The sequence below is a fragment of the Babylonia areolata genome, chromosome 17 (assembly GCF_041734735.1).
Source record: "Babylonia areolata isolate BAREFJ2019XMU chromosome 17, ASM4173473v1, whole genome shotgun sequence".
Taxonomy (NCBI): Eukaryota; Metazoa; Mollusca; class Gastropoda; order Neogastropoda; family Buccinidae; genus Babylonia; species Babylonia areolata.
Window position 1 is genome coordinate 9,724,618 of NC_134892.1, and position 11,164 is coordinate 9,735,781.

Here is an 11,164-nt window from a genome sequence, read left to right on the forward strand (position 1 = left end):
GCCAGTGAAAACAGAAAAATCGCCTTACATTATCACAGAACACCACATAATGATGTGTGTGTGTGTGTGTGTGTGTGTGTGTGTGTGGTGTGTGTGTGGTGTGTGTGTGTGTGTGTGTGTGTGTGTGTGTGAGTGAGTGTGTGTGAGTGTGTGTGTGTGTAGCAACAGTTTTATGTTGGAGGAGGAAAAGAAAACGATTCATTTTTCAATCACATGGTCCAACTGAAGATATGTGACTGTTAAGCCTCCAAAGAGTTCTTAATATTCAGCTAGTTGTAAGCGTCAGTTACTGAAGAGAAGAACTATTATTTTGATGTAGTGCGTGTTATGATCCTAACATATGGCATTTCTTTGTTGGTGGGCAACATGACTGTATTCATTTCTTGAAGATGAATATGTGCCAAATGTTAATTTATGAGAAAAAAGACAGATCTACCTATTTCACCAAGAGAAGAGTTTGTTGGCTACAATGGAAGCAAATCAGATCTATTCCAATGACAATTATCACTTCCCCATATTGCAGATTTCTGGTGGCGTTACTCTGAAACTGGCTCAGCACATACTTCAAACTTCCCAAGTTTTTTGCTTTTCACTTCTTCTGGAAGAAAACCCTCACATTTAACTCTCCTCTCACGTGCAATGTTTGCAAGGATGCATCTAGTTAATGTCATGCCATCAACATCCATCAGAAGTGGAGACTGTTTACTAAATTCTATGTCAACACTGATCTGAAATTGGAGACTATCCAGAAATTTGCAGCATCACACAGGAAGTGTGGACTCACATTTCTCAACAAGTATGACCTCTCACATTTAACACTTTGCCCAAACGCTGATAGCAATTAGTCAAGAGGTGTGTGTGCGTCTGTGTGTATTTTGCAGATTCGCAGTCAGAAGCTTGTGTGATGCTGGTTACGTTTTCGCAAAAACATGGGTGGATACTTTTACATTCCACTAATACCAGACTGATGACACCAGCCATTGTTTAAAAGCACAAGGGGTGAAAATGCTGCCATGGATGGAACCCACCAATCTCGACAGCTGTTTGTGATAAAATGTTAATCCACAATGTTGCGTGCATCACAGTCTCCACCAGTACATAAGCTTATGTATTCAAAACATAAGGTTTTCTTCTCAGGTCTAATATAGGACACCTCACACTTAATGTCTATTGATGGCAACCTCCTCTGCATGAGGCCAAGTTATTCTAAGTTAAAAACAGTGCCAGGTGGAAACCATGTAAGACATGACATGCTAGCCAACTACCTTGGTCTACATTTTGCTGATTTTTAGCGATGCCTGTTTAAATATGTTTATCTTGTGCATTTCTTATTGGAGGTATGTCAAAACTCTTCAAAAATGTTGCTTTGCTTGTTTTTTCTATACATTTGATTTTTCACCTTCATGTCCCCGGTCTTAGTATTCTTTCTCAAGTGTTGTGGACATGCACATACATACATACATTTATTCATTTATTTATCTGTTGAAATATTCATTTGTATGCTGAGAACTGACTGACAACAGAGAGAAGGATTATACATGTATTCATTTATTTATCTGTTGAAATATTCATTTGTATGCTGAGAACTGACTGACAACAGAGAGAAGGATTATACATGTATTCATTTATTTATCTGTTGAAATATTCATTTGTATGCTGAGAACTGACTGACAACAGAGAGAAGGATTACTGAAACCAAGGAAATTGAATGCCAAATTTTTCGATTAAACTCAAACATACAAACTACAAAGAGAGGGGGGGAATCATGCTGCTTACATGCTAACTGACTACAAAGAGGCCATTTCAGGACTGAAGGAAGAGAGGCAAAGCCTTCTCTTGAGTCGTGTGGTTCCTACTAAAATTACCAAACAAAATACTGCTTTGATTTCGTTCTGTTTTTATTTTGCATTCCCATATGCATTAAAGTGAATGTGAAATTACTGAAAACAAAACCGATGTGATCTTTATTTTATCACTTACTTTGCCTTGAAGTTAAGCTTCTTTTTCTTCTTCTTCTTTTTTTTTTTTTTTTTTTTGTCCTGGACTTTCTTGGGCTGACCACCATTTTATTTTGTATATAAAATCATTTTAACAATTCAGAATAGATGGAAAATAAATAAATAAATCTTTTTTTTTTAAATCTGAATACAGTGAACATTAACAATAACAGATTAAGTCATCATACTTATGTATATAGTCCATTACACAATCAACTCAAAATGAGACAATTATCAAGACCAATACCTGGCACTCCATAACTATGTCACTGTAATCCACAGCAATTATGGAATAAACCACCAGACAAAGTGAAATCATAAATGTCTTTCTTTTTTTTTTGGAGGGGAGGGGGGGGGGGGGGCTGGAAGGGGGGGGGGGCACGGGGGGAGTAGATTTGCTATTCATTGCACACACATATAGGACTTATACAGAAAGGATACTTTACATAATGAGTTCTCAATAAGTTTCTGTTGAAAATACATCTCCAGTGAACACATTTCTTAAGAGATCACTCACAAGCAGACATTGATAGTATTTTCCAATGACAAAAATAATATTTGCTTCTTTTTTTTTTCTTTCTTTTTTTTTCTTTTTTTTTTCTCATCTCATCGGTTTTTGCTTTTGTTGTTGTTGTTGTTGTTGCTTAGTTGTTTTTTCCCCCCCTTCAGTATTCTACACAGGATTTGTTGCTCAAAAATTAAGTAAATAGATGTCTTAACTTTTGTTTTCTTCTGTATACTAACACACATTTTCCCAATCAGGATAATATAGCTGATTATATTTTTCATGTGACTGTCTCTCCTGATCTATTCTCTTCATTCCGAAAAGAATGTCACAAAGATTTAAGTTGAACCAGGAACCAGTCTGACCATGTATAAACCATTACCCTGAAGTTTAGTTTACATCTATTTATCTATCTATCTATGTTTGCTGTGAAACCGCTTATCTGTCAACCCATGAAAGTAACTGCTGAGAAAAGGATTATGTAGCTAACAATTCATAATAATATTTTGCGCTAAACATACAACAAAATTAGTATGAGTTGTAAATTTAGCCATCACCAAGTCCCAGCAACAACTAAACACCCTGTACCAATCTTTTCTTTGCAGAAAAGCACACCAAATTCTTAATGATTCCACTCACCACTTGACTCTTGATCTTCCAGAAACTTACTTCTAGCAGACAATGTAAAATTCCACTTGCAAAGAAGAATGTGTACAAAAACATAATTTGACCCCTCTAGTATAGTTGTAATAAATAATATGCTCTAATAATGTTTTTATTCAAACTCTCATGATTTGCTTATTGCTGTGATGACAGGTGGGTTTTTTTGTTTATTGCTGTTTTTTTGTTTTTTTTAATGTATTCATTTAAATACCTGAGTAAAGAATGAAGTGAGGGGTGGGGGGTCAAAGCAGAGGGCAAGACAGATACTTCTGTGTATATGTGTGTATGCACACCTGTAAGTTATGCATCAAATGATCAATGCTTAGTTTTGTTTTGCTACAGATGTTGTGGAAGGTGATTATTGCATGCTTGTAACCTTAGTGGCAGTATTAGACCTTTCAACTGTGATATCATATTCTAAAGAACTACGTCTGTCTATATTCTTTTGTATGATGATCGGTAATATAGTCAAAATGGAAAGGGCCGGGTGTACGGGTTATTGTATTTCTGTCTTAAAATGTTATGATTATCTTTCTGAGTATTTTCCTTGTATCTGATCAACGGAATGTAATAATAATCAAGGAAGCGTGTACATGTTTTTCATTCATTCCACTTGTATCTTTATATAAAAAAGTAATCTTTTCTTACCTGAATCTTTCTTTTTACATGACATCTGGGTGTTTGTATTGATCATGGAAGGGTGTGCCAGTTAATGAGTTATGCATTTGTTTTTCATTTCGCTATGAATTGATATTTGCTGGCAAGCATTGAAATGAGCCAAAAGAAAATTTTCTGTTTTAATTCCTAGAACTTTGAAGCAGACAAAGTTTTAATTGAAAATATTACTGTGTATAAGCACCATCCTCCCTTCACCCCACAAAAAACACATAACACAAAAAAATGAAATCTTCAAATATACAAAAGCACAACTGATTCAAATTTTCATAATCAACATGAAGAAAATTCACTGACCAGAAAATAGCAAATCACATAAAATTTCACTGACCAGAACAGTGTACACACTCTGCAAAGATCACCATGATGCTAGGAATCAGTAGCAGACGTCGTGAAACTTTAGTCAGTGTCATTCTGTCAGCATTCACTCTTCAAGGGTTGGTGTATCTCAAACTGGCTGTCAACATCAACATATGCAGTGAGGAGCATGCTATAATACATGAAATATATATATATATATATATATATATATATATATATATATATATATATATATATATATATATATCAGGGTTCGTCACTAACGGGAGCGCTGAGCGGAACGCTCTGAAAAAACAAATTGCGCTCTGGAAAATTCCTTGACTCAGAGCGCTTGCGCTCTTGATTTTGAAAAGACATAAGCATACACTACTGTATCTAAATTGTTATTCCATTGTCCATCACAAACAAGAGTCAAAAGCGCGATCGTTTTGCATTTACCGAAGTTTGAAAGCCGTCTGTTTACGTTTTGTTAGTTCAACCGGAAGTAGGCCTAGTGAATCAGGGGAGGCTATGCAAAAGAGCGCTCTTCAGACTTGAAGAGTAGAAAAGTGGAGCACACGATCGATTTCGCGGCCGTGCAAAATGAAAATGCTGAAATATTTGATCCCAAAAAGGAAGGCTAACGGTTTTTAGTGTGCGCTCTTAGTTTTCAGTTTGCGCTCATCAAAATTCTGAAACTAGAGCGCAGGCGCTCATGTGAAAAAATGTTAATGACGAACCCTGTATATATATATATATATATATATATATATATATATATATATATATATATATATATATATATATATATATATCAGAAAACAAATGCTTTTCGAACACATACCACAGCAGAAATGACAATCTGATACACAGTTATTATCTATGAGTATGTCTCCATCATTCATTGTGGATTTTTTTTCATGTCACAGAAAAAGATATTAATCTGTTATAAAAATATTGATACAGGAAAGTAAAGAAGTTTCAGTGACATAGTGTATCAACTATATATAATGCTGTAACAGCCAAATAAATTTGCATTATCTTTAGAAGATGTAATGAGTTAAAAAACAAATTTTAAAAACACACACAAAAAAACCGGCAAACAATCTTTGAACCTTCAAGTTCAACGAATGATACTGAGGCATCAAATATGTTTGAACTGAATTTTGCCTCTGACCAGTCTTAACATTTGGCGTTTAGCTTTCAATGTTTAGAGCATGGGTTTCACATGGGAAAACTGAAAATGAAAGGAGTTTGTATTATACTCCATGTTTGGTGACACATATACTTACCATGTCAAACTGATGCAAACTAGGCCTATCGGTTTGCTCTGCTTGGCCAAATTTCGCGCGGCTAACAGTGAAAAGACCCGTCTTGCCCAGATGCGACATTAAAAAATACAATAAGTTTAGTCTCGCCCATGGAAATAACAACTACACGTCCAAAAGCACATTAATGGACATTATTACGAGGGCAAAAGGCTTCTAGCCTATAGCCGAATATTTCTGTGATTCTGTGAAGGAAATACCCCACCCATCTATTTTTAGATTTTTTCAGGAAACAAAACATCCCTTCATTTCTCAGAAAAGCTGGCGCGGTTGAGTCAGATGAATTATCACCAAATACACGAACGTAAAATATTTCTGACCAGTTATAATGGTTTAAACAGAAGGACTGGGTTATCATGGTTGACTATTAAAATGCAAATATAGCTGAAAACTTACCGCTTCTGCTGTCTGTAAACAAACAATAACAAACGATGGTCGACAACTTACAGCCTCTCACTCCATACTTCCGCAAGTCAGTGATCACGGGGTTCCGCGGGACGTGACGTAATGCGCGGTTGCGTTCTGGGATTGCAATCTCCTCATTGTCTTTCAGTTCCTTGCTCTTTGAATGTTGTTGTTTTGTTGTTTTCTTCTCTTTAAAAAAAAACAAAAAACTTTTAATATAGATATTAACATTAATTATTTTTCTTTATGTCATTTCAGTTATATTATTTTTGGTTTACTTATTATCATAGAGTATTTGACGCAGTACGCGAAAACCAGAGAAAGACATATATATATATATATATATATATATATATATATATATATATATATATATATATATATTCCCCCCCCCCCCCCAACGGTTTTACAAGAAAAAAAAATCATAGATCATCATACTAAAGATAGGTTGATCTGTATATCATAGTTGTTAATCCTTGCAACGCTTTTTCAAAGTTGGTTTACCCGAAAGGAACAGATGGAGAAATCGGCCAGTGCCGGAAAAACAGATCAGAGTTGCCTGCTCCGCAGTTGTACTGGACTTAAAGCCTGAACCGGACTATAAATGGCGGGCGATTTGAATCAAGCCAGTTTCTCACCAGAGTCTGACACTGTGACGTCGGTGAAGGTTTATTCAAAATAAAAGCCTAATAAAGCTACGGTTTGGCTTCATTTATGGCAGAGAGCGAGATTTGCCTAGCAGCTTCCAATCTAGACCTGAATTGACTTTGGAAAGTACAAAATGTGTCAGCTACACGTAATACAAAATTTGAATGCAGAGAAAAGGGGCGGAGCTAGAGCCGTTTGTGTTTGCGCTAGACGTGTCTGTCAGATAAAAATAGCACCAGCACGTGGTACTGTCCAGTGAGAATTGGAAAACATGCAGACAGCCCCTCGACGTTGGCAACCGTAAACGACCACATTGTTTGTAAAACATGCAAACGGAGAGAAATATGACGATCTACTAACCTACCGGACACGTGCTCGCGCTTTTTATAGATAAACTCCGCCCCTTTCCCTTTTATGGATAGGCTCTAGTGCGCATGCGCAACCGAAACCTTGCTCTCGGGAGTTAAGACTTTAAGAACAAGAATCATCCTGAGCACTGGAAAATTACTATTTTCTCTCTGTACTGACTCAAACGAAGTCAAAAATGGTGAGTGGAGGAGTAAGTAGTCATGCCAGGATTGAGAGAAGAGTCAACAGCAACAGTACACGTGATCATTCAAAATACAAGACTGAGACAAAGGCCGCCGCGTTATCCGACTGAGTTCTGTGTTTGAACAACTTGAAACTGAAAATATTTCGATAGTCATGTCCGTCAGTACAGTAATACTGATGAATCCGGCTTTCGGCAGTTGAACTTCGGCTTTAGATCCCAGATCAAAATAACGTTTACTACAAGCAGTCATGAAGTGTACTGCCACATCATTGGCTGACATAAGCCGTTTCCGAAAAAAGCCAGCATGAGTCCAATGTCACGTACACTTAACCCTTTCACCACCAGTCAATTTAGAGTTAAAAAAAATCTGTTGTTGTATAAACACAGAAAAGACAGTGGCGACTTCTTGCTGGCTTTCTTAATCCGCATCTCGTGCTCAGTTCTTTGTACTGTACAGACAGTCTTGCTTGCTTTCGCTAACTTGATCATTAGCAATGTGTGACTGTTGAGCCTTTTGACTCAATGTTGATCTCAGGTGACCGTGCTGAAGTGTTGATTTTGTTTTGGGTCTACAGTGATTGTCGGGTTTCACTGTTTGCCTGGTATTTGATTTCTGCAACGATTTTTTTTCATATTGTTTTTCTCGATTTTAGTATCGTAAATTTTGGGGCTTGTCAAATATAATAATTATTTTCTTGATGTTAGAAATGACATTTAGCGTGAAATCCACTCGTCCAATCAAGAGTCAGGTTTGAAAAGGACGCCAAATGCCCCACATCATGAACACGAACCGAGACTTTACTCAGGCAAGCTGCCATGTGATTTTTCCACCTGTGGCTTTGCATGGCTGGAGAAACAGAGAGAGCGGCTCTCTGACTGGCACAGACTGAATGAACACGTCATTGCAGACAGTATTGTGACCTGGAATGATGGCCGAACATCCGTGTAGTGACTGAATCTATAGCAAAGTTAAGTACACTTACCATTATAACAACAGTCGAAAAGGACAGAAAATGGGAACCGACATCAGGATAATGGTAACATCGCTTCAGCTATGCACGAATAAAATAGGTCCCAGAATTTAGTTTACCAAAATTGGAAATTACTTTCTTTTTCTCTCTCTCTCTCTCTCTCTCTCTCTCTCTCTCTCTCTCTTTTCTTTCTCAGCCACCACTGTGAAGGAAGGATCGACGGCTTCAAACAATGTAGATTCGAACACCAGCACTCAGACTGCATCAAGTGAGTGTTATCGTTTAGATTGACCTAATCTCCTGTGCACAGTGATAATGAAGAAGAACGCTGTTGTCTTTATTTTACTGCTGGAGCCGGCTATCTTGATTAAGGCACTTTTCTTTTTTCTTTTCTTTTCTTTTCTAAAGAAATTAACCATATATATATATATATTCCATGGGACATTACTGATTTGCATTTAAAAAAATGAACAAACAGAGCCTGGAAACAAAAACAACACATTTTAGTGTATTCCGCTTCTCTCTCTCTCTCTCTCTCTCTCTCTCTCTCTCTCTCTCTCTCTCTCTCTCTCTCTCCTTCTTCTTTTTCTTCATACACTTCAAGGCATGTCTTTCTGTCAGTCAGTCTGTCCGTCTGTCTCAGTGTCTGTGTCCCTGTTTGTGTCTGTGTCTGTGTCTGTTTCTGTCTCTCTCTCTCTCTTTGTCAGTGTCTCTGTCTCAGTTTCTCTCTGTCTCTCTCTTTCCCCCTCTCTCGATCTCTATCTCTCCTCTCCCCCCCCCACCCCCCGCCCCCTCCCACTCTTTCCCGGCTGACTCTTTTCACCCCCTCTCCCACTCCAGTCTTCTCCCTCCCTCCCTGTCTCCTGTCCCTCCGGCTTTTATCATCTTGTTCCTCACGAGTCAGTCTCTTTCTCTGTGTCTCTGTATCTGTGTCTCTCTCTCCCTCTCTCTCTGTGTCTCTCTCCGTCCCTGTCTCTCTCACCCCCACCCTCTCTCTCTACTGCCCCCCACCCCCACCCCCACCCCAACTATTTGTGTCTTCAAGTTTCTTCCCCTCCCTCCAGCCTTTCCCATTCTTCTCTATCCCTTCCCCTCAGTCTCCTGTCCCTCTTTTATCCTGTCCCCCCCCCCCCCCTCTCTCTCTCTGTGGCCCTTCTCCCCCCTAGTCTCTCTCGCTCTTCCCCCACCCCCTTTCCCATTGTTCTGTCTCCCTTCCCCTTCAGTCTCCTGTCCCTCTTTTATCCTACCCCCCTACCCCCTCTCTCCCTGTGGCCCTTCTCCCTCCTAGTCTCTCTCGCTCTTCCCCCACCCCCTTTCCCATTCTTCTGTATCACTTCCCCCTCAGTCTCCTGTCCCTCTTTTATCCTGTCCCGCTCCCCCCCCCCCTCTCTCTCTCTGGCCCTTCTCCCCCCCTAGCCTCTCTCGCTCTTCCCCCACCCCCTTTCCCATTGTTCTATCTCCCTTCCCCTTCAGTCTCCTGTCCCTCTTTTATCCTACCCCCCTACCCCCTCTCTCTCTCTGTGACCCTTCTCCCTCCTAGTCTCTCTCTCTTCCCCCACCCCCTTTCCCATTCTTCTGTCTCCCTTCCCCCTCAGTTTCCTGTCCCTCTTTTATCCTACCCCCTCCTCTCTCCCTCTCTTTTCCCCCACCCCCTTTCCCACTCTTCTGTCTCCCTTTCAGTTTGAATTATGTCGCGAAGTTGCATATTTTTTGTGTTGTGGGCATTTAAAGTACATGGGAATATGCCCCCGAGTCAGCCAAAATGGAAGCTGTTAAGAAAACAAACATCAGTTTTTGTTTTGGTATCATGTCCGAACGCAGTGACGCCACCTTTAGGAACTGGGCTGAACTGAACTGAACTAAACAACAAGAGCAACAAAGCTGGTCTATAGCATAAAAGATTATTCATGTCAAGAAAGATTAAAGTACTTACAAATACCATCACTTAAAGCAAGAATAGTAAGAGGGGACTTGATACAGATGTACAAAATATTGAATGGGTTTGATGATGTAAACAAAGCATGCTTTTTTTGTACTCCAAAGGTAGACACTACAAGAAACAGTACAGATAAAATATCTAAACAGTATTCCAGAACAAATCTCAGAAAGTTTACATTTAGTAACAGAGTAACAAATTACTGGAACAAATTAACAAACAATATCAAACGTGCACCTAGTATAAATACTTTTTTTAAGAACCTCATAGATAAACACGAGTTATTGACAAAAACGAAATATGACTGTGGTGGATAAAATGACTGAGCTAGTCAACGACCTGACCAACAATATAAAGGAGTAAATCTGAAGGGGTATAAAAAGCCAAAAATGGCTAAGTTGTATACAACAATGCCCCAAATCCTGATCCTGATCCTGATCAAGTAAAAAGATTACCCCTCCCGCCATGTTTGGACTGAGAACGATAATTCTGATTCATTGCAAATAGTTACGTCCATGTGCGGTTGACTTGAGAAAGTTGTTTTGACTGTTTTCTTTCCTGTGTCGACAAGGGAGAAACGTTCAACTCATCAGCATGCCTTGTGTCAAGAAAATGAGAGGTAAAAGGCCTAAGAAGCGGAGATTCTGTGGAAATAAGTTCACCAAAAAGTCGAAGATAGACTTGGATGTGAACTCAGCTGCTGTGAAGAAGAAGCCAGTGATGAAAGTGAAACTGTGCAAGGCTGTGCGGTTCCTTCAACAAGTTCACATCTCGCAAGTGCCACGCCCACAGGTTCTCGGGTAAAAATTCAGAACTTGTCCTACATCATGAAAGATTCAAGTAGTTAAAGTCATTCAAGTTCTGATTATTTCAGACATTACACACCAGGATCCAGTTGGAAAAAGTGACCATGATGTATAGTCATTTGAACTATATGTATTAACAAACCACAATATAAAAACAAAGGCAAGATAGATGTGGTAGTGTGGACTGAAGTTCCGATTACCTCCCGTTTTGTTGTGTTGTAGATTATTGAGGTAAAAAGATTTGGAAGTTAATTTTTTATTATTAATGCTTTTCTTTTTAATTTATGAACCAAGAATATTTGTAATATTGAAGGGTATTTTGATTTTATTTTTTGGATTATTTTTGTTATATGAATAATTTTATGAATTATACTTTA

The 11,164-nt window shown here is 38.6% G+C and overlaps 1 protein-coding gene across 5 annotated transcripts in view; it reads right to left on the bottom strand.

Annotated features, from left to right (window-relative positions):
- LOC143291641 (uncharacterized) overlaps positions 1 to 7,246 on the bottom strand; it is a 43,507-nt gene extending 36,261 nt beyond the window's left edge. Inside the window, exons 1-4 of one of the 5 annotated variants that reach the window (XM_076601616.1) lie at positions 6,992 to 7,246; positions 6,378 to 6,453; positions 5,916 to 6,062; positions 4,172 to 4,297 (exon numbers count right to left, since the gene is read on the bottom strand). In XM_076601616.1, the coding sequence (XP_076457731.1) occupies positions 4,172 to 4,253 (82 nt within the window). In that variant the 5' untranslated portion in view covers positions 4,254 to 4,297; positions 5,916 to 6,062; positions 6,378 to 6,453; positions 6,992 to 7,246. Of the gene's footprint in view, positions 1 to 4,171; positions 4,298 to 5,432; positions 5,655 to 5,864; positions 6,063 to 6,377; positions 6,454 to 6,991 lie in introns of those variants that run through there. The other 4 variants (XM_076601614.1, XM_076601619.1, XM_076601617.1 and 1 more) reach the window with 4 other exon arrangements.
- Positions 7,247 to 11,164: the final 3,918 nt, after the last annotated feature.